The sequence below is a fragment of the Lepus europaeus genome, chromosome 20 (assembly GCF_033115175.1).
Source record: "Lepus europaeus isolate LE1 chromosome 20, mLepTim1.pri, whole genome shotgun sequence".
NCBI lineage: Eukaryota > Metazoa > Chordata > Mammalia > Lagomorpha > Leporidae > Lepus > Lepus europaeus.
In genome coordinates this window covers 4398057-4422881 of record NC_084846.1, presented here as the reverse complement: position 1 = coordinate 4422881, position 24825 = coordinate 4398057, and the positions used below count along the sequence as shown (strand labels likewise).

At 41.9% G+C, this 24825-nt stretch overlaps 1 protein-coding gene across 2 annotated transcripts; it reads left to right on the top strand.

Moving 5' to 3' along the window:
- The first annotated feature begins 6676 nt into the window (after positions 1 to 6676).
- On the top strand, positions 6677 to 10957 carry LOC133749441 (putative gustatory receptor clone PTE01). 2 transcript variants are annotated; one of them, XM_062178593.1, is made up of 2 exons: positions 6677 to 6693; positions 10036 to 10957. In XM_062178593.1, exons 1-2 carry the CDS (start codon positions 6677 to 6679, stop codon positions 10955 to 10957), a joined length of 939 nt encoding a protein of 312 aa, XP_062034577.1. The 2 variants fall into 2 exon arrangements, with proteins under 2 accessions (XP_062034577.1, XP_062034578.1); XM_062178594.1 differs by lacking the exon at positions 6677 to 6693 and having other exon boundaries at positions 10031 to 10957.
- Positions 10958 to 24825: the final 13868 nt, after the last annotated feature.

Below are 24825 nucleotides of genomic sequence, written 5' to 3'. Positions count from 1 at the left end.
CTGAAAACTTTGCTGCCAGTTCATTAGCAGCTTGATTTTATGTGATGATTCATGTTTCCCTTGCTATTTCCATGATTTTCTCTTTGTGATTTTTACAGTTTAATTATAATTTGTGTTGAATGTGTTATAATTGAGGTTCATGGAACTTAAATGTGTATGTCCACTTCTTTCTTCAAATTTGGGAAGTTTCCAATTTCAGTCATGATCTCTTCAAACTGGCGCACTTGCACTATCTCTCTCCTTTCTATGGAATGCCCTCAATACACATACTAGTCTGCTTGTGTTATCCCATAAGACCCTCCCAATAAATAAAAGCCCAGGACCAGATGGCTTCACTGCTGAATTCTATCAGATATTTAATGAAGAACTAATCCCAAATCTATTCAAGATACTCTAAGCAGTTGAAAGGGAGTGAATCTTCCCAAACTTATTCTATGAGGTCAACATCACCTTAATTCTTAAACCAGAAAAAGATACAACAAAGAATTATAGATCAATATCCTTGAGGAACGTAGATGCAAAAGTCCTCAACAAAATACTAACTAAATGAATCCAACAACACATCAGAAAGATCATCCACCCAGATCAAGTGGGATTTATCCCTGGTATGCAGGGGTGGTTCAATATTCAACAATGAACAAATGTTCTATATATCACGTTAACAACCTGAAAAACAAAGGCCTTACGATGATCTCAATAGATGCAGAGACAGCATTTGATAAAATACAACACCCTTTCATGATGACAACCTTAAGCAGATTGTGTATGGAAGGAACACTCCTCAACAGAATCAAGGCAATATATGAGAAATCCGCAGCCAGCATCTTATTGAATGTGGAAAAGTTGGAAACACTCCAAATAAGATCTGGAAACAGATAAGGATGCCCATTCTCACCACTGCTATTCAATAAAGTTTTAACCAGAGCCATTAGCCAAGAAAAAGAAATCACAGGGATGCCAATTGGGAAGGAGGAAGTCAAAGTATCCCTATGTGCAGATGACATGATTCTATATATAGGGGAACCAAAGACTCACTAAGAGATTATTGGAACTCATAAAAGAGTTTGTAAAGTGGCAGGATACTAAATTAACACACAAAAATCAATATCCTTTATATATGAAGACAATATGATGGAATTGAAGGTATCACAATACCATATTTCAAGACATACTACAGGGCAGTTATTATCAAAACTACCTGGTACTGGAAAAAAAATAGATGTGCATACCAATGGAACAGAATAGAAACTCCAGACATCATCCATGCATCTACAACCAACATCTTTGATGAAGGAACTAAAATCAATCCCTGGAGCAAGCACAGTCTCTTGAAAAAATGGTCCTGGGGAAACTGGATTTACAGACACAGAATTATGAAACTAGACCACTTACATAAAAACTGACACACAAAAATCCACTCAAAATAGATCAAACATCTAAATCTATGACCTGATATCATCAAATTGCTAGATATCACTGGGGAAACTCTGCATGACATTTGCATAGGCAAAGACTTCTTGGAAAAGACACAAGAAGCACAGGGAATCACAGCAAAAATAGACTAATTCTCCCCTGCAAAAGAAACACTCAGCAACATGAAGAGGCAACTGACAGAATGGGAGACATTATTTGCAAACTATGCAACAGATAAAAGATTAATATCCAGAATTTTTAAAAAACTCAAGAAACCTAATAAAAACAAAACAAACAATCCAGTTAAGAAATGGGCAGAGGACTTAGACTAGCATTTTTCTTTTTTAAAATTTTTTTAATTTATTTTTTTGAGAGGTGGAGTTACAGAGAGTGAGAGGGAGAGACAGAAAGGTCTTCTGTCCATTGGTTCAATCCCCAAATGGCCGCAACGGCTGGAGCTGCACCGATCAGAAGCCAGACACCAGGAGCTTTTTCCAGGTCTCCCATGTGTGTACAGGGGCCCACGGACTTGGGCCATCTTCTACTGATTTTCCAGGCTACAGCAGAGAGCTGGATTGGAAGAGGAGCAGCCAGGACTAGAACTGGCACCCATTTGGGATGCTGGCGCCACAAGCGGAGGGTTGATGTCCTGTGCCACAGCACCAGCCCCTAGACTGGCATTTTTCAAAAGAGGACATTCAAATCGCCAACAGATACTTGAAGAATACTCAGGATCACTAGCCATCAAGGAAATGCAAATCAAAACCACAATGAGGTTCCATCTCACCCCAGTCATAATAGTTTTCATACAGAAATCAACAAACAACAAATGCTGGTGAGGATGTAGGCAAAAAGGTACCCTGGTCCACTGTTGGTGGGAATGTAGCTGGTACGGCCAAGGTGGAAGACAGTATAGAGATACCTCAGAAATCTGAATATAGACCTACCATATGATCAAGCCATTCCACTCTTAGGAATTTAAACAAACCAAAAGAAATAAGCATATGAAAGAATTATCTGTACCCTCATGTTCACTGCAGCTCAATTCACAACAGCTAAGATATGGAATCAACCCAGATGTCCATCAACACAAGACTCAATAAGGAAATTACTGTGTATACACACTATGAAATACAACACAGTGGTTAAAAAATATCAAAATCTTGTTATTTGCAACAAAACTGATATAACTAGAAACCATTACACTTAGTGAAATGAGGGTGTCCCAAAAAGACAAATACCACAATGTTCTCCCTGATCTCTCTTAACGAAGACAGCACCTAAAAGGTAATCTATAGGAGTGCAACTGACACTTTGAGATGCAATGATTTTGAACAGCCCTTGTCTCAACTGTTGAGAAACAGTGTTTTTTTTTTCTTTTTCTTCATACTATTTGCTGAACTCTTTACAGAGTATAGAGTAAATCTTATGAGTATAATGTTAACTGAAAATAGATCTTTGTAAAAAGAATGAGAACAGGAGAGGCAAGAGGAAGAAGGGTGGGCAGGAAGGAGGCTAGGGTGGGAAGTATCACTATGTTCTTGAATCCGTATTTAGCAAATACATGAAAGTTGTAGACCTTAAATAAAATTTTGAAAAAATCTAAATACAACTGGGAGTGAAATGAGCACTTAAGCGATAACCAAATATCAGAAGCCACTGGGAACATCTGGTGCATTTGGACCCAGAATGGCTGCCCCTGGTTGCGACAGCACGGGAGAGATTCTGCTGGAAGAAGAGAAAGCAGGGTCACTTCCTTGGACTAGATGACCATGGACCCAAAATGGAGAAGTATGGTAGAATAGGAATAAATACACAAGACAGCGAAAATCTGCCTTTCTGAATGCTCTCCTGCAGGACAATTTGTCAGAGAACATGATGGTTTGCTAGGCTGTCTGATACGATGGGAGAGAGAGATGTAGTCACAGTCTGTGGTGCTCATAGACAACCACCAAGAGCACTGTATGTCTCAGAGTGCTCAGGACCACACAGGAGGACAGATCAGCCTGTGTCTTCAGCCTCACAGAATGCTGGTCCCAAGAGCAGGCATTTGGCAGAGCAGTTGGGATTCCCCTTGCGATGCCCACATCCCGTACTGAAGAACCTGAATTTGACTCTTGGCTCCTCCATCAGTTTCCTCTTCCCATTAAAGTGCTCATTGAGAGGCAGCAGATTTTAGCTCAAGCAACTGCATTCCTGCCTCCTGTATGGGAGACTCGGGTTGAGTTCTTAGCTCTTGGCTTCGGCCTGGCCAAGTTCTGGCTAGTGTAGGTTTTTGGGGAGTGACCTGGTGAATAGAAGAACTCTCCCTTTGTCTGCCTTTGTCCCTCTACATTTAAATACAAATGAAGAGTTAATTTTTTAAATCTCCTGATACTAATACAGTAAAAATTGTACTGTGTCTCTTCCTCCCAGAGCCATCCACATTAGGAGGCCCAGGGCTGTCTGTCTTCCCAACAGTCCTAAGGAGAGAGCCTCAGCCCTTATTGCTTCCTGGGAATGATGGGGCAATGGGACCTCACTCCCCAGTCATGTACCACAGCAAGGGAGCCCCGCCCAGGGAGTTCTATGGGATACAGGAGACCCATGAGGCACTGTTGGAAGCATTTTTTCCTCCTATACCAGACCAGTAGGACGGTTGGGATAACTAGACTGACCAGCCCCAAAATGAAAAGTATCCACTTGAAGTTTATAGTCTTGGTTCGTGGGGGGAAATTCAAGAAATCTAAGTCAGAAATCTGCTTTGCCTACACACTAATACTTCAGAGTTAGCATATTTACACTACTATCTACTATATGACAATACACAAACTGGAGATGCTTTTTTACGTATGTAGGACATTTCATAAGTTCATGAAAATACATATTATCAACTTATCAGTTAACTACATTTTTCTGCAAACTTTTGGAAGTATGCTTTCATTACTGCTTCTGAAGTATTGAAGCATAAGATACCAAATAAATATGTAACTATCAATAGTTTTGTAATCTATGAGTATAATTCAATAAGAGTCACAATCTAGAGATGAAGACTAATTCAATTTAGTAAAAAGCACATCAGTTCCCAAGACATAAAATAGGAATCCAAGCAAAGGCTTACGAAATGAAATAGGAAGCTCTATTTAGAGACTAATGCTAACCGAGAAAGTGAAAAGAGTATCTCATTTTTGGTATATGAATACAATTCTCCTTATGTTTCATGATGAACAAAATGGATTGGGAGACATAAAAAATCACATACTCAGTTGTGAAATTGAAAACAGAAGTCTGAGTTTTATGTGAAGATCTTGCAACTTGGATGTCAGCACTCAAGAGCACAGGTGAGCTTCCTTGTGGACAGGTTCCAGGCACACTTACTTTTCTCCTATTCCTCTTCCATGAATATCGGCAAGTCTTCAGGGACTAGGGAAACATGGACTGGCTGGCTAATTGGGAGCTCTGTGCATTGAGCACCCAAGGTCCTAATAATGAGCCGACACGTTCATACCTTGATGCTGCCGGTGGAAATATAGTGGCTGCACTCCCATTGTGAGCATCTGCACCAGGAGGCCCCCAGCCTGCTTCTGTCTCCTTTCCAGTCCTCAGTACAGAGCCCGAGGCTCCCTCCATTGCACTCCAGGCAGAAGAGGAGCAGTGGAGCCATCACCCATGGTCATGCTTCAGTTGAGACTCAGCGCAGCCCAGTAAGTGCTGAGGGATAGCAGGGAAGGAGGTTGGACTCTTAGGAACATTGTTTTCTCCTCATTCGAAGAAAAGTGAGAGTTGGGGTAGACTTGTGGGAGGGAACCAATAAGCAAAGCTTCAGCCCAGAGGACTGTGAAGTCTATGTTCTTGTTTCTCATAGGAGTCCCAGAGATCTCATTCAGAGTTTGGCTTTCCTCCTGTATTAAGTCTTACTCCTTGGGAATCCTCTTCATGACAGCAGCAAATGCATCTTTAAACTGTCCCTTGAACACAGAAACATGATCATAAAGGCGATGATGAGGATGCTAGAGAGCATAACATTGTGGGCGTTACTGAGGGCTTCCTAAGTGCCAGGCTCTGAACTCTGTCACAAGTAGGCTGTTTTATTGCTTCTGCACAATCTCCCAAGTTTTGTTGCATAGAGGAGCTCAGTACTTTGTGACTTGTATCTGGTTGTAAGGTACAAATTGAAGCCACAGTTAAAAAAAAAAGACTTATTTTATTCGAAAGAGTAAAATAAGGAGAGGCAGAGAGAGAGCGAGAGGAAGGTCTTCCATCCACTGGTTCACTCCTGAGATGGCCACAACAGCTGGGGCTGTGCTAGGTTGAGGCCAGGAACTCCATCCAGGTTTCCCTGTGGGTACAGGGGTCCAAGGACTTGGATCATCTTATGTTGTTTGCCCAGGTGCGTTACCAGGGAAATGGATTGGAATTGAAGCAGCCAGGACTTGAACTGTTACCCATATTGGATGCCAGGGCTGCAGGCTGTAGCTTTAGTCGATACACCACAGCACCGGCCCCTGAAACCACATCTGAATCAGACACAGGAACATGGCCACTCTACCCCTCTGGTGACCCCAGCAGCAGTCACTTTCAGTCCACTGTGCCCTTTCCATGGGCTTCTCTGTCGATTGTGGGCAGTCATGGGTGAAGTGTGGCTGAGCTCAAAGGCTAAGATCACAGGAAGCCCAGGCCCACAATAACTCAGAGGAAATGGCTCTCCTGACCCCATACCTGGGTTTCTCTTCGGCCTACTTCCTCACTACTCTTGTAATCACTCCTGTATTCTCAATCAGAGACTTAAAAATGGGGTGTTGAGTTCCATTTCTGACTGCAGAACTGGGAAGAGATTACCAACGGTCCTCAGAGTTTCCTATAGTTTAAACCACTGGAGCTAAGCTTGTCTTTCTCATCATATGGAGATAATAAAGAAGTAGAATATATCAGATTCCGATGCTAATAACGTGGTATTGAATCCTATCTGCTCCACTCCAAGTTGTTGGCATCTCTGAGAGTCAGCATTGTCATTTGAGTTGGGACCTCATCCACAGAGCTGAAAAAGCTATTGTCCTTCAATGAGGGGACTTCAGAAAGTTCATGGAAAAATGTAATGAAAAGTATGAATTGCTGTTGGTGAAAAACATTTTTTGAAATCCATACAAGGATTTTTCGTAATACATTATTTTCCATACATTATAATTTTTTACACAAGATACTTTTTGCTATAAAATAAACTCACATTTTTCTATGTCCAAAAGGCTTCGAAGCTTTAATATGGTCGTGAACGTGTATTTTGAGAATGATGCACTCCCCTTCATTTCTGATTCCCCTGACCTGGTACCTTGCTTGGCAGAGTGGAGGCATCAGTAATGACGATCTCTGTTAGATGTTCAGTAGACCCTTCCAAGGCTTGCAATAACTGGCCGTCATCAGTGTGGCTTTAACACACTCAGTGCTTTCTTGTCAGCACCTTCATCCCTTTCAGGAAAGCCCCGCAGAACTAGAGACCATTGAATAGCACGTGTTTGCATCTTTGTGAAGGACACATGGCTCCTGTAATGGCACTTAATAGAATCTACAGCAAAATCTTTGTTTCTGAGTATTCAAAAATCAAGGCAGAGATGTGTTTCACATCCAGCACAAATGCACAGAGAGAAGGGAGCAGGCAACCCTTGCACCTGAGCTGAGGCACGTTCTAGAGCTGGACATCCTTGCAGCCACCAGTACCTTTGCCGGCATCGTTCATCAACAAACTTGCTCTTTCTGCAATTACAGAGTCTGTAGTTTGAAAAATCATGATGAGCACATGTTTAAGATCTCAATTCTCCTAGATGATACCCTGTCACAGATATGGGTGTTATTCTTCCTGTGTCCAGTGGACAATACAATCACAGGAAGTGGAGAGATTTACACAGGTGTTGGCACGTATTGTAGGTGAATGATGCTAATTTCCTTACTCCCTCCATACAGCAAGCACAAATAATATTATGCCAAGTAGAAATATTCCCACACAACATGAAATTTCTTGTTATTAGAAAAGGATTACTACTAGATATTACACAGAGAAACATTTGATGATACATCAAATATATAGTTGATACATATAGATAGATGGTGTATCAAATATATAGTTAGTATATATAGTTGGTATGTCAAAGATATATTTGATTGTTTTTATTGGGATAGCAAACAGTGGTTGGGCAAAACTTCATGTGCATCAAATTTTGCTATTCAACCGTAAATCCTCACTTGTGTGATATGAAGAGAGGGACAAAGATTTTCAAAAGCTTGTCATAATAATGCATGTACAGATTAGATGGTGTTCCCCCTCCCAGGTAAAGATGTGAAGCAGATGAAATGTTTGAAGTGAAGTACTTCCCAGAGGGGCTGAAAACCCAACATCAGTGCACCCTAGTCTGTTTCAGGGGCAGTAGGTGTGTATACTAGATACCTTCACATACTTCTCTGGTGAATTTTAAAGAAATCTATTTAGAGATGCACAAACTAATATTGACATTAGGAGCATGTGTTGTGGTCAGTTGGTTGAGCCTCGGCTTGGCAAACTCCCATCCCATAGAGGAATACCTGGTTCGAGTCCCAGTTACTCTGCTTCTGACCAAGCTTTCTACCAACATGCATGACAGACAGCAGATGATGGCCCAAGTACTCAGATTTCTGACATCCCATAGGAGATCTGCATGGAGTTCTGGGCTCCCGCCTCAGCATGAGCACTGTGGGGAGTGAACCAGTGGATGAAAGATACCTCTGTTTCAAATAGGATGAAAAATGAAGAAAGAAAGATAAAAAGATTGAAGAAAATTTCCTTGCAACAGTCTTATAGGGCAAACATCCATTTCACAGATAAAGAATCTGCAAAAGTATGTTGGCATTATTTTCTGGAATTCTCTGTTTTGCATTTTTTCTCAGTTCAGTCATAGCATCTCCTGTTACAATAATGAACTACAGTTGTCTTAGGGCAGATAAAATTACAGAATTGCAACCCATGGATAAGGAAAGGGTAATACAAAAATATTTTCTTTATGTATAGGAAGATTGGGGCTCAAAGTTGACTTTGGGTCCTCCCTGATACCAAACACTTCAACTGCAAATAAGAGGGTTTATGATCATAAAAACTGTAAAGCAGCATTACCAGGTTGCTATGAAAAAAGAAAAATTTTAAAAATATTTAAATAAGATATACCTCTCAAACAAAAGATAATTTACTGAGGTCTTGAGGCAAATACAAAAATTACCTGTGTAAGCTTTTAAAAATTCAGACATTTCTTTTAAAAAATTTTTATTTCTGATCACTGACAGGTGCAGAAAACACTAAAGTTACATTTGTGGTCATTGATTTTGTATGATTATGTGCACTTAATTATACCACATTTATCAAAATTTGACCCCCACCAATGACCAGGATAGAAGTTATGGGGGCCGGCGCCGTGGCTTAACAGGCTAATCCTCTGCCTTGCGGTGCCGGCACACCGGGTTCTAGTCCCGGATGGGGCGCCAGATTCAATCCTGTTTGCCCCTCTTCCAGGCCAGCTCTCTGCTATGGCCCGGGAAGGCAGTGGAGGATGGCCCAGGTGCTTGGGCCCTGCACCTGCAAGGGAGACCAGGAGAAGCACCTGGCTCCTGGCTTCAGATCAGCACGATGCACCGGCCTCAGTGGCCATTGGAGGGTGAACCAACAGCAAAAAGGAAGACCTTTCTCTCTGTCTCTCTCTCACTATCCACTCTGCCTGTCAAAAAGAAAAAAGTTATGGGTCACACGGAAAACAGACAGGAGTGGGCACACAACATGGTTAAGATACCCCCCTCCTACATAGGAGTGTCTGAGTTTGATTCCTGGCTATTGTTCACTACTTGGCTTCCTCCCAGAATGTGGGAGGCAATAGTGATGACTCAAGTAATTGGGTGACTGCTACCCATGTAGGAGACCTGGATCAAGTTCCAGCACCCAGCTTCTGCAGTAGTCCATCCAAAGACACTGTAGGCATTTGGGAATGAATCAACGGATGGGCATGCTATCTCTCTCCCTCATCTCTCCCTCCCTCCTTCCCTCCCTCCTTCCCTGTCTCTATGTTTCCCTATGAAACAAAAAAGGAGATACAGAAGGGAAACCAGAAAACCTGAGAATGATGAAACCTCTGAAAGATAACTAACACACAACAGTATTTTCCTATCATGAACGATCAACATTAAGTTAGTGTTGAGATAATACAGTCCTGGAATTTAGAGCGCACCTAAGTCAATGGAATTGTACCATTGTTAAAATAAGGTATACTTAACTGCTTCTTAATTACCCTGATTTAGAATATTATCTTTGAAGGCAAAGGGGCATTGTGTATTCTTTTTCATTAAAAGTCTAGGTTGCTTTCTCTCTGTCTCTCTGTCTAACTCTATCTGTCAAATAAAAAAAAAGTCTAGGTTGCATTTGACTGTGTTCATGGGTTAGATAGGTCTAATGTTCTGGGTTTCCTAACACTTTTCAGTTACTCCAAAAACCATTTTTTAATTCCATTTATTCTATGGACCTTAGAGTTACCCTTAGGTCACACCCATGACTAGCTGAATTAAAACTATATACAAAAAAACTATAAGCAAGTCCATCCCTATCTTCTTTTCTAGAAGGAGTGCAGGCTCTGTTGAAACACAAAATTTGACATGTGTCCTAGAATTCCATCTCATGGGCTTCACAGAAAGTCCAACCCTGCAGTCCCTCCTGTTTGGGCTGTTCCTGTCCATGTACCTGGTTACGGTGCTCGGGAACCTACTCATCATCCTGCTCATCATCTCTGACACCCATCTGCACACCCCCATGTACTTGTTCCTCTGCAACCTCTCGTTGGCTGACGTGGGTTTCACCTCCACCACGGTTCCTAAGATGATTGTGGACGTCCACACTCGCAGCACAGCCATCTCCTACGTGGGCTGCCTGACGCAGATGTCTCTCTTTCTCATCTGTGGATGCATGGATGATTTGATTTTGACCGTGATGGCCTATGACCGGTTTGTCGCCATCTGTCACCCCCTGCATTACCAGGTCATCATGAACCCCCGCCGCTGTGGCTTCTTGGTTTCAGTGTGTTTTGTGGCCAGCCTTTTGGAATCCCTGCTGCACAACTTGATATTATTACCAGTTACCTGCTTCAAGGATGTTGAAATTTCTAATTTCTTCTGTGACCCTTCTCAGCTTCTCAATCTTACGTGCGATGACACCTTCAACCATGACATAGTCATATATCTTATTGGTATTGTATTTGGGTTTTTCCCTATCTCAGGGATCCTCTTCTCTTACTATAAAATTGTGTCCTCCATTCTGAGAGTCCCATCACCAGGTGGGAAGTACAAAGCCTTCTCCACCTGTGGCTCTCACCTGTTGGTTGTTTGCTTATTTTATGGATCAGGTTTTGGCGTGTATCTCAGTGCATCCTTCTCCACCTCTTCCAGGAAGAGTGCTGTGGCCTCACTGATGTACACCCTGGTCACCCCTATGTTGAACCCCTTCATCTACAGCCTGAGGAACAGGGACATCAAGAGAGCTCTTCAGAGAATTGTCAACAGAATAACCTAATCTCACTGCCCTTGCCATCCTTGTGTTCCTAGAAAGAAATGGGCAGCTCCAAGAAGTCCTGAGTCATAGTCCTCAGGTCACAGCGTGTGAAGGCATCTATCAGCATCTACATGCCTTTCAGGCTTCTCTTTACAGAACCATTCCTCTCAACATATGGGATGCTAGCGCTGTAGACTGGGGCTTTAACCTGCTGTGTCACTGCACAGGCCCCAGGTTGGAGCTCTTAAAAATCACTACTCTATTTTCCACCTTTCTTTAATAAAACGTCACTCATGGTCACTAACCTTAACTACACTGGAAGTGTGGTGCATTTCACTAATCTCTTCTCTCCCCACTAAGGCCTCAGTGTTTGAGAGACCCCTTCAGTTACCATTTCTGTTCACTCGTTTTCCCCTCTTTGCCTTTGTCCTGCAGTAACTATTGGACCCATTGCCCATATTCCGTTCTCTCCATTAAGATAACTAGATTTGTTTCTGTTTCTTGACTGATGAATACATCATGACATGGGGCAAAAGGTGGAGGATGAGCTGTCTGTGATGGGAGTATTTAAAAATGTGCATAAGGGGGCAGTGCAGTAGTGCAGTAGGTTAAGCTTCTGCCAGAAGTTCTGGCATCCCATATGGGTGCTGGTTTAGTCTTGGCTGCTCCACTTCTGATGCAGCTCCCTACTTTGGGCTGGGAAAGCAGTGGGGGATGGCCTAAATGCTCGGGCCCCTGCACCCATGTGGCAGACCCAGAAGAAGCACCTGGCTCCTGGCTTTGGATTAGCCCATCTCGAGCTGTTGAAGACATTTGGGGAGTGAACCAGTGGATGGAAGATCTCTGTCACTCCTTCTCTCTCTGTAACTGCCTTTTGAATAAAATAAATAAATCGTAATTTTTTTTTCATGTGCTCAAGAAATCAAGCCAGTTTTCAATATCAGTCTTCTCATGTACACAAAAAAGGCAGAATTTAGGGTCTTCCCATTTCTGTTAAGGACACTCATCATTTGGGGTGGGTGTTAGGATACAGCCACTTGGGATGCCTGTATCCTATACTGTAGGGCCTGGTTTTGAATCCCAGCTCTACTCTGATTCTGGCTTCCTACTAATGTGCATCCTGGGAGGCAGCAGGTGATGGCTCAAGTAGTTGGGTCCCTGCCACACACCTGGAAGACCTTGATTGAGTTCCTAGCTCCTGGCTTTGGCCTGGCCCAGCCTTGGCTGCTGTGGGCATGTAGGGAGTGAACCAGAGGATGGACAACATTGCTCTCTCTTAATCTTTCTCTTCCTTTAAATAAAATATATTTTTAGAACTAAAAAAAGGGAACATTCTTCATGTGAAGGAAAAACAGCAAATGTCTTATTTTATTGTGCAAACATAACTCCTGGGTTTCATACAGTATGTCTGGCAGGTGAGGATCTTAGATTTTTTAAAAGAAGGTTTGTTAATTTGATAGGGAGAGGGAGGTAGAGGGAGGAAGAGGGAGGGAGAGGGAGGGAGAGAATCATCTGTCTGCTGGTTCACTGCCCAAACAGCTGCAATGGCTGTGCTATGTCAGTCTAGAGCCAGGAGCCTGGAAGTCCATCCTGGTCTCCCATGTGAGTGGCATGGGCCCAGGCATTCAGGCCATGTTCCACTGCTTTCCCAGGTGCATTGGCAAGGAGCTGGATCAGGAGCAGAGTAGACTGGACTCGACTGGTGCAGAGATGAGATACCATGTGGCAGGCACTTAACCTGCTGCATCACAATGCCATCTCTGCCCAAACACTGAATGAGGCAATAGCATGTGCCTCCCACCCTTCAGGTTTCCAGTCCCATCCAGTGGGAATGGCTCCTGTGCTTTCCATCACCCGAGGTTCCACGGGTGTTAGCTGGCCCATCACCAGAGCTACCACAGATGCTAGCTGGTCCGTGCCCATGCCTGTCTTCTTGCCAATCCTCAGGACAGAGCTTTAGTCCTCATTGGTCCCCCCTGCACACAGGAGACCTGTACTCCTTGGCTGTGCCCCAGAGCGAGGCAGCATGGCCTGAAGGGTGCTGTGGGAGATGCTGGGTGTGTCAGGATTGTCGGGAGCATATTTCCTCAGCATCAGTTCACATCAGATGGGTGGGAACGCAAGGCTGGCTGCCCCCAGAGGCCAGTTTTCAGCTCAGAGGTCTGTAATGTTTATGCTTTTCAGTCTTTCTGGGAATTTGAGAATTCCAAGTGGTACCAAATGCCTGCTCCATGACACCATCTTGAGAAAGGAGCCACAGTTGGAATCTGTACTGCTGTAGGAGATAGAAACCCCTGTATATCCTCATCCCTGGGGACTCCACTGCACATGCAAGAGGACCACAGCCTCATCAAACTAGATAGACCCAGCAACAACAGCGACCCATCATTTTAGCCTAAGTGGTGACCTGCACTACACTGGTCAGCTAGTTCTGCACAGCAAAGTGGGTCCTATTCCCAAAACCTTAAGGAGTGATCACCTCTACGGATACAGGACCATCTCCCCTACTTCCTCAACCCCTACGAGGGCAGTGCAAGCTCTGGTTTTGGTGGGTGTGAGCAGTCATGCATGTTTGTCCCATACTCCTGCCCAGCCCTACTGTGGATCCTTCTGAGCCTGCCCTGGCTTTGAGGGGACTTCAACACCCCACTTTTGTCAGCATACAGATCACTGGAAAACAAGCATCAGAATTAAACTATACTATAGACCAAATGAGCCTTACAAAAACAGAACATTCCATCCAATGGCAGCAGGATACACCCTCTCTTCACCAGCACATAAAATAGTCGTTAGGATAGGCCATTGATTAGGCCAAAAACCAAATCCCAGGAAATTCAAAAAAATCAAAATCATATCACATTATCCTCTCTGACCACATGGAGTAAAATTAGAAATGGTCAGCCAAATAGAAAATAACTCTAGAAGTTATCCAAATACATGGAAACGGAACAACTTGCTTCTGAATGAAAAATGGGTCCTTGAAAAATAAGGAAAATTTAAAAACTCATTGGAAATTATGAAAATAGAAACACAACAATCGGAAACTTATGACATAGCATAAGCAATTCTAGCAATTGTAATGAAAAGTTTATAGCAGTAAGCACCTACACACACACACACACACATACCACATCCTAACTACATCTTGCTAGAAAAGCAAGATACAACCAAGCCCAAAGTTAGGAGAAAAGAAATAAACATCAGAGCAGAAATAAATAAAATAGAAAATAAAATAGAAAAGATTAATGAAATAAAAAATTTGCTTTTTTGAAAAGATAAAAAATAAATCTTTAGCTAGAGTAAAACCAGAAAGCAGACTTCAGTAAATAAAAGCAGAGATGGAAAAGGAGACATTACAAATGACACCACAGAAGTATAAAGAGCCATTATAGACTCTTATGAATGACTACACACCAACAAGTTGGAAAACCTTGAAGAGGAGGACAAATTTCTACACCTGTAACTGAATAGGATTGAACAACAAAGAAAACCTGGATGGACCAATAAAAAGCAGTTTGATGGAAGTGTAACAAGAAGTCTCCCGACAAAGAAAAGCCCAGGACCAGATGGCCTCACTGCTGAATTCTAGCAAACTCTTAGTGAAAAACTCTCAAAGTACTCTCAAGTAACTGAAAGGAAGGGAACCCTTCCAAATGCATTCTATGAGGCTAGCATTACCTTGATTTCAAAACTAGTCAAGGACACAACAGAAAAAAAAACTATAGGTCAATATCTCTGATGAACACAGATGCAAAAATTCTCAGCTGTGTACTAGCAATTGGCATCCAATACACACATCAACAAAAGTCCTTAGTATGCTGAGGTATGAGTTCTATCAGTGATTCAGATATATGCAGCCAATGCAAGTCAATAAGTAATATATCACATCAACAGAGAAATGGGCAAAATTCATATGATCACCTCAGTAGATGCAGAAAGCATTTGGTAATATTCAGCATCCACTCGTGACAGAAAACCTTAAATAAATTAAGTATAGAAGGAATACACCTCAGCACAGTAAAGGCCAGATGGAACAAACCCACAGCCAACATGATACTGGAAGAAGCAAAGCTGAAATCATTTCCTCTAAGATCTGGAACCAGATAAGGCTGTCAGCCTTTACTGCTCTTGTTCAATATAGCACTGGAAGTTTTAGCCAAAGCAGTTAGGCAAGGGAAAGACATAAAAGGCAGACAAATAGGAAAGGAAGAAATCAAATTGCCCCTGTTTGTAGATGACATAATTTTGTATGAAAATAAACCTGAATACATTCACCGGGAGACTACTGGAACTGAAAAACAAGTTCAGAACAGTTGCATGGTACAAATTCAATGTGCAAATCTCAGTAGCATTTCTATACACCAGTAATGAACTCCACAAGAAAGAAGTAATTACTTGCATAAAAATTGTCATATAGACCAAAGGATCTGATTGGAGATCAAAGAAATAAATCCATGTATTTATAGTCAACTTTGACAAAGTTGTTGAAAACACACATTGGAGCAAGGACGGTCTCTTCAATAACTGGCAAGAGAAAATTGTATATTCATATGCAGTTAATTGAACTAAGATGCTACCCTCCTTCTATACAAAAATCTACTCAAAATGGATCAAACATCTAAATGTAAGACCCAAAACTATCAAACTACTAGAAAAAAACAAGGGAAACACTTCAATACAACACCACAGACAATGGTTTTCAATAAGATCCCAAAAGCACAGGAAAGAAAAGCAAAACCAAGTAGGATTGTATCAAAGGAGAAAATTTTGCACAGAAAAGGAAGTAATCAAAAATGAAGAAACAGCCAACATAGTGTGAGAAAATATTTAAACTATGCTTCTGACAAAGGATTAATATCCAGAATATATAAGGAACCCAGAAAACCTAATAAGAAATAATCCAGTTAAGGAATGGGCATAGAATATGAATAGAGATTTTGCCCTTTGGTCTTCAGGGAGAAATGCATACATTTAGCCCAATTCCAGGTGTGTGTTTTTGGTTCCACATGCCTAAGGAGCTATTTGGAAGGCAAGTGGGACTCTTAATGGCAGACAATAAAGAAACAACACATGGGGACTCTAATACTAAAGTTACTGGTGATAGTAAAGGGCCCACTGAAGCAGCAGTTATGTATTGTCACGGGCACCAATCAGCCAGCAGATGAAGCAGCCAAAGTTTCCCTATATAAATCTCCTATCTGTATATGGCACTCATTCCAATTTTTAGCTTCCCTAACAATTGCGCCTATTGATACGAATTCAGACACTCATTGGAAATCATGGTAGATTTCCATCAGTGTAGAAAATGTTGGTATTATAATCCTGACAAACATGTTTTCTATACCTGAAAATTATGCCATTGAAATTGTTGAGGCTACATGTAGGATCTCTGTCCTTAATGTGTTGTTCAATGTGAATTAATGCTATAACTAGTACTCAGACAGTATTTTACACTTTATGTTCTGTGTGGGTGCAAACTGCTGAAATCTTTACTTAATATATACTAAATCAATCTTCTGTATATAAAGATAATTGAAAATGAATCTTGATGTGAATGGAATGGGAGAGGGAGCGGGAGATGGGAGGGTTGTGGGTGGGAGGGAAGTTATGGGGAGGAAAAAGCCATTGTAGTCCATAAACTGTATTTTGGATATTTATATTTACTAAATAAAAGTTAAAAAAATAAAAAGAATTACCAATCACACTGCATCTGTTAAAAACTAATTCAAAATTAAAATAGAAACACTAAAAAAATTTAAAAATAACAATCCTGTTACATAAAAATTAAAATCTTAAAATTGATCTGTTTAAAAGGCAAAGAGATACTATACAGCAGTAAAAAAAAGGAAATCTGGTCATTTGCAACAAAATGGAGGAATCTGGAAAACATCATGCTGAGTGAAATAAGCCAGTCCCAAAGGGACAAATATCATATGTTCTCCCTGATTGGTGACAACTAACTGAGCACCTAAAAGGAAACCTGTTGAAGTGAAATGGACACTATGAGAAACAGTGACTTGATCAGCCCTTGTTCTGACTGTCGAGGAACAACTTACTATTTTATTCCTTTTAGTATTTTTTTGTTCTACCTAATAGCATTGGTTGACTCTTTAATTAACACACAATTATTCTTAGGTGTTCAAATTTAACTGAAAATAGCTCCCTGTTAAGTATAAGAGTGGGAATAAAAGAAGGAGGAGATGTACAGTTTGGCACATGCTCAATCGGACTTAACCCTAATGGTAGAGCTAGAAACATACCAGTGGATTCCAATACAATCCCATCAAGGTGGCATGTACCAATGCCATCTCACTAGTCAAAGCGATCAGTTTCAAGTTCATAATTAATCATATGATAGGATTAAGAGTCAAAAGGATCACAGAAAAAAGACTAGTGTCTGCTAATACTAACTGAGAGAATTAAAAAGGAGAGAACAATCCAACATGGGAAGCGGGATTCACAGCAGACTCATAGAATGGCAGATATCCTAATCAGCACTCTGGCCTCAGAATCAGCCCTTAAGGCACTCGGATCTGGCTAAAAAGCCCATGAGAGTATTTTAGGCATGGAAAGCCAAGACACTCTGGCAAAAAAACAAAAATGTGACCTAAATGAAAGATCTCTGTGAGTGAGATCCCAGCAGAAAGAATGGGCCATCAAAGAAGGAGGTACCTTTTTTCTGAAGGGAGGAGAGAACTTCCTCTTCGACTATGGCCTCGTCTAAATAAGGTCGGAGTTGGTGAACTCAAGAGGCTTCCATAGCCTTGGCATCTCATGACAAGAGCCTTGGGTGATTACTGACATCATAAAAAAGAGTGTCAATTGTTAAATCAAAAACAGGATTCACTGTACACTTACTCCCCATGTAGGTTCTCAATTCTTAATGTGTTGTACTATGAGAATTAATGGTAAAACTACTACTCAAACAGTACTCTATACTTTGTGTGTCTTTGTGGGTGCAGTCTGTTGAAATCTTTACTTAATTTATACTAAATTGATCTTCTGTATATAAAGATAATTGAAAATGAATCTTGATAAAGAATGGGATGGGAGAAGGAATGGGAGATGGGATGGTTGTGGGTGGGAGGGAGGTTATGGGGGGAAAAAGCCACTACAATCCAAAAGTTGTACTTTGGAAATTTATATTTATTAAATAAAAGTTAAAAAAAATAAAATCCCACTCATCACTTAAGAGCTACACAAAAAAAAGGCAGAGAGAGAGAGAGAGAGAGAGAGAGAGAATCCAAGATCTGCTATTTCACTCCCCAGATGCCCACAAAAGCTGGAGCTGGGCCAGGATGAAGCCAAGAGACCAAATTCATTCTTTGACCCCCACATGGATTGCAGGGATCCAAGCACTTGAGCCATCATCAGTTGCCTACCAGTGTGTGCATTAACAGGAAGCAGGATGGAAAATGGAGTTGGGACTCAATCCCAGGCCCTCCAATATGGGATGCTGGTTTCCAAAGTGGTGGCTTAACCTACTATGCCACAATGCCAATACCTATTGTAATTTTTAAACAAAAACTCTTAGGTCTTCTGAAGATAAGTCTGGGATTGAGTGGGAAGCCATATGTTGACAGAGCCCTAGTTGATATTTTTGATAAACCTAAATTTGTGATGGTGGTTCTCAAAGGATTTTCCTGGGAACCATCAAATTTGAAACTTGTCCAACATAAAACTTGGTAGACTCAAACTGAGATCTCCTGACACAAACTTTGGAGTGGGCCTTAAAGATCTATGTATAAAAAAATGTTGAGGGGCTGGCGCTGTGGCGTCGTGGGTAAATCCGCCACCTGAAGTGCTGGTTCAAGTCCTGGCTGTTCCACTTCTGATCTACCTCTCTGCTATGGCCTGGGAAAGCAGTAGAATATGTCCCAAGTCCTTGGGCCCCTGCACCCGCGTGGGAGACATGGAAGCAGCTCTGGTTCTTGGCTTTGGATTGGCACAGCTCGGGCCATTGCAGCAAATTGAGGAGTGAACCAACAGAAGGAAGACCCTCCCTCCCTCCCTCTCTCTCTCTCTCTGTTTAACTCTGACTTTCAAATAAATAAATAAATCTTTAAAAAACCACAAATATTCATGCAGTCCTGGTTTAGGCTAGATTTTGACATCACTGCTCCAAGTGAATCCTGGGACTCTTTCTATTCAACCATCATCTTATAAGTAATTTACATGACAAAAAATGCTGCCATATTTGTCACCAAGAAGTGATCCAAGGAAGATTAATTTTTTCCAGAGATGAGGAACATAGGAGAGAGAAATTACAGATGTCCCCACTGTTAGTCTCCCAGGGATAATGAATTGGCAGGTTACAGACTCCCTGTTCTTGTGAACCAAAATGATCAGAGAATGAACACATCACTGATCAATTTGTCTAATTAGCTTCAGAGGGGATACAGCCTCCAGGACACAGTCTGGAACTCACTAATTTATAGTCATCAAGGTCCCACATGCAAGACACATCATCTCCAGAAGAAGTGATCCAGGCCCTGTACCACACGCCTGGCTCTGTCTCCCACTCTTCTGGGGGCCAGACCTTTTGTTTTTATCATACACCCTCTACAAGAGAAAGAGATTCTAGACATTTGGCTCTGTGTGGACTCATGCTGCCGAGCCTGCATAGCCTGGTAAGTGTTGAGGAAACTAGGGGAGGGGAAAGGGCATTGCCTATTGTTATGTATAAGGTAGGGTAAACTCTGTAATGCTCATGGAGAAAGACTTGCTGAAGGTAATTTCTTGGAAGGAAGCATGATTAGACTACTTGGTGATAGCTGCCACTGCGTAGTGAGTTTTCACTTTGGTTGTGTTTTGCTTGTGGGCATGGTTGAGAAGATTGTGAGAGGTGCTAGTCTTTGTTGGCCATTGCACTGCCCTGGACCACATGGTCTAGTGTTATGATTTCCAGTCCAAGTTGCACAGATGGAGGCCCCAAGGTCCTGATAGAACTGTAGATTTTTATCAGCAAATTCTTGGACACTTCTAGATCTAGATCTATTCTCTTATTACCTGACCCAAGAACTCTAAATCCTCCATTCTCCACCACCCCCAGACCAAGCCTTCTTGAATTCTGTGACCCACACTTGCTTAGGAACATTTCCTGCTTTCCAGTAAGACCTGTCTTTCCCCTTCCCTCTTAACTCTTATCCAGGGTTCTTATTAGATTCCTTCAAGAAAGCAGAGGCTGTAGTCCCTAGCACCTTGGACTGTGGCACAGAAATTCTTGGGTTGGGATGTGAGAGAGGGAAAGAGAAGGACACAGGCAAGCCCAACACCATGTTCCCTCTTGATTTCCCCTGCCTTAATGCTTGGGGACATTAGGGGTGCACTGGAATCCACAATATCCCTTTCCCATGATTTACTTTGATTTCCCTTGAGCATACTCTCTTGATGCTTGTCTTTTTTAGGCAACATAATTCTTCAGTGGGCTCCTTCAACTTAAATGATGTGAGGACTCCTGATATGTTATGTCTGCCCCAAACTCATCTTTCCCTCCAAGTACCAGGAATAACTGTAATTCATATCACATTAGTCCCTTGATTGTATTCATTCATTCTCCCCCCTCCCGTATTGTAGTCTGCACAGCCCTATTCCCTGTGCAATTTCTCTTTCCAGGTTCTCAGAGATGTCATCTCTGCCCATCTCTCCAACATCATTCTTTATTGTTCTCATCTCCCACTTTCTACTTAAGCAAGAGCAAAGTGCCAGAACACTCTGGCCTCTATGGCTTCTTGCTTTCAGACATCTCCCATTCCTCTTCTCTCTACCAGAAGGTCCTGACTCAACTCTTCTCTGAATAGCTACTTTCCCAGGTAGCCCTTCCTCCAGGAATGCTTCCATGACTCCATTGACCCAGGCTCGATTTAGAACTACTCTCTGCATTCTACACTGTAAACCATCTTAACACTTAATTCTCTGTGTTATGACTACTGTTTTCTGCACCTATCTCTGCACCTTGGAGGTTGGACCATGAATACAAAGACAACACCCTTAATCTTCATATCCCAACAGCTACCACATAGCCTGGTCCAAAGACTCCCTTCTTGCAGAATGGTTTCCAGGACTTTTTCAGTGACAAGCTGCCTCATTCCTTCTTCTTTTTTTAAAAAAAGATTTATTTATTTATTTGAAAATCAGAGTTACATAGAGACAGGAGAGGCAGAGAGAAAGAGAGAGAGAGAGAGAGAGAGAGAGAGAGAGAGAGAGACAGAGATGTTTTCCATCCGCTGGTTCACTCCCCGATTTGTTGCAATGGCTATAGCTGCGCTGATCCAAAGCCAGGAGCCAGGAGATTTCTCTGGGTCTCCTACGTGAGTGCAGGGGCCCAAGGACTTGCACCATCTTCTACTGCTATCCCAGGCCAAAGCAGAGAGATGGATAGGAAGTGGAGTGGTATAATCATTTGGTTCACGGAAAAAGGGACTAAGATGAACGAAGATGACTATCCTCCCAGCTTCCAATGTCTAACCCTTGGTCTGAAGGTAGGCAGAAAGTTTCTAATATATGGCCAGCTTATGATAAACATTCCTATCCATAATGTCATGACTCATTTGAATCACCATTTGACTGGTGCTATTTTTAAATATATACAATGATTCATTGATTTGAAAGGCAGAGTGACAGAGGGAGAGGGGCACGCATGGGCGAGTGCACACACACACACACACACACAGAGAGAGAGAGAGAGAATCTTCCACCCACTTGTTCTCTCCCCAAATGGCTGCAATGGTCAAGGCTGGGCCACACCAAAGCCAGGAGGAGGAATTCCATAGGGGTCTTCCATGTGGGTGGCAGAGCTTTCCCAGGTGTATTAGCAGGGAGCTGAATTGGAAGCAGGGCAGCCAGAATGGATGATGGCAATGCAAGTGTTGTGCACTCCACAATTATATTTTCCACTGTATCTTTTTCATTGTCTCAACTTTTTAATGTAGACTGAAAGAATAAGATTTGATTATCCCAGAAACAGAACCTTTCTCTGGCCAAATAATGACTTTCATGAAACAGTTCTAAAACCTGAATGTTCACATGGACTATATGATGAAACTTCTAAACTTCATGGAAAATAGAAACAAAGGATAAATTTATTTTTGTGTGGACCTACAAGTGCTTAAGGAAATAGAATAAATAAGAGAGGGCTCCCTGACTCCTAGAAACCTCACATGCAATTTCTGTCATCTGTAAGCTAGCCACCTGGTTGGTGATTTTTTCCTGTAACATCCTGAACAGAATCAGAAGGACAGTGCCAGAAAGACATCTCAAGATTTTAGGAGGAGAGTGATACAACTGGATGTTCATTTTAGAAAGATGTGTTATCAGGTTGGACACTTGGAAGAAGTCCCTACAATAGACCTAGTAGGGGACGAAATGGTTTTATTTTGCAAAGCTGTAGATGATATTAACATGCAGAGTACATTCCAGGGAATACCAGATACCTGGCCATGGCCCATAGGATCTCTGCACGTCTGCTCACTAAAATAAGTAAGGCAGGTGGACATTTGACGCAGTGGTTAGTTAAGATGTTTTTTGGGATGCCTGCATCCTATATCCCAGAGCCTGGGCTGAGTTCTGGCTCTGCTCCTAATCCTAGCTTCCTGCTAATATGCACCCATCTCTCCTCCCTCCTCCCGTTTCTTCCTTCCTTTTCCTTGGGAAGTAAGTGATCATCCTACTTATCCTGCAATATTTTATCTAGATATTGTCCTTGCTCTCACATTTTCTTACTATGCAGATGTGGTTTTCTGGTTTCAGATGTGCCCCAGACAAGCAAGATGGCCTATCCTTTCCTTATTTCTCTGGGCCTCTTATGTGTTAGGGAAGATGTGGGCTATTTTATCCCTAAGATCTAAAGTTGCTGTTTGTAGTCCTTGACTGTAAGTCAGAGATAAAGGGAATAGGTGAGGGCCCAGTGCTGTGGCATAGCGACTAAAGCCACCACATGCAGTGCCGGCATTCCATATGGGCACCGGTTCGAGTCCCGACTGCTCCACTTCCCATCTAGCTCTCTGGTATGGCCTGGGAAAGCAGTGGAAGATGGCCCAAGTGCTTGAGACCCTGCACTCATGTGGCAGACCTGGAAGAAGTTCCTGTCTCCTGAGTTTTGATCGGCACAGCTCCGGCAGCTGTGGTCATCTGGAGAGTGGACCAGTGGATGGAAGACCTCTCTCTCTGCCTATGCCTCTCTGTAACTCTGCCTTTCAAATAAAACAACACACACACACACACACAAAACCAAAGGGAATAGATGAGTTTTCCAGAGGCTAATGGACAGAGATTGGTCAGCATTACAAAATGTTGCCTATAACAAGTGACATACTATAGAATTCCTCAGTTCTGTTTTTTTTTTTAAACTTTCATTTAGTAAATATAAATTTCCAAAGTACAGTTTATGGATTACAATGGCTTTTTCCCCCTCATAACTTCCTTCCCACCCGTACCCCTCCCATCTCCCGCTCCCTCTCCCATTCCATTCACATCAAGATTCATTTTCAATTATCTTTATATACAGAAGATCAATTTAGTATATATAAAGTAAAGATTTCATCAGTTTGCACCCACACAGAACATAAAGTGTAAAATACTGTCTGAGTACTAGTTATAGCATTAATTCACATTGAACAACACATTAAGGACAGAGATCCTACATGAGGAGTAAGTACACAGTGACTCCTGGTATTGACTTAACAATTTGACACTCTTGTTTATGGCATCAGTAATCTCCCTAGGCTCTAGTCATGAGTTGCCTAGGCTATGGAAGCCTTTTGAGTTCACCAACTCTGATCTTATTTAGACGAGGTCATAGTCAAAGTGGAAGTTCTCTCCTCCCTTCAGAGAAAGGTACCTCCTTCTTTGATGGCCCGTCCTTTCTACTGCGATCTCACTCGCAGAGATATTTCATTTTAGTCTTTTTTTTTTTTTGCCAGAGTGTCTTGGCTTTCCATGCCTAAAATACTCTCATGGGTTCTTGAGCCGGATCTGAATGCCTTACGGGCTGAGGCCAGAGTGCTGATTAGGATATCTGCCATTCTATGAGTCTGCTGTGTATCCCGCTTCCCATGTTGGATTGTTCTCTCCCTTTTTGATTCTATCAGTTAGTATTAGCAGACACTAGTCTTTTTTCTGTGATCCTTTTGACTCTTAGACCTATCAGTATGATCAATTGAGAACTGAAATTGATCAAATGGACTAGTGAGATGGCATTGGTACATGCCACCTTGATGGGATTGTATTGGAATCCCCTGGCACATTTCTAACTCCACCATTTGGGGCAAGTCCAATTGAGCATGTCCCAAACTGTACATCTCCTCCCTCTCTTATTCCCACTCTTATATTTAACAGGGATCACTTTTCAGTTAAAATTTAACCACCTAATAATAATTGTGTGTTAATTACAGAGTTCAACTAGTAGTATTAACTAGAACAAAAAAATACTAAAATGGATAAAGTATTAAATTGTACAAAAACAGTCAGGACAAGGGCTGTTCAAGTCACTGTTTCTCAGAGTGTCCATTTCAATTCAACAGGTTTCCTTTTTGGTGCTTGGCTAGTTGTCACTGTCAGGGAGAACATGATATTTGTCCATTTGAGACTGGCTTAATTCACTCAGCACGATGTTTTACAGACTCCTCCATTTTGTTGCAAATGACCGGATTTGATTTTTTTTTGTTTGTTTTTTGTTTTTACTGCTGTATTCTATAGAGTACATGTCCCATAATTTCTTTATCCAGTCTACTGTTGATGGGCATTTGGGTTGGTTCCAGGTCTTAGCTATTGTGAATTGAGCTGCAATAAACATTAATGTGCAGATGGCTTTTTTATTTGCCAAATTAATTTCCTTTGGGTAAATTCCAAGGAGTGGGATGGCTGGGTTGTATGGTAGGGTTATATTCAGG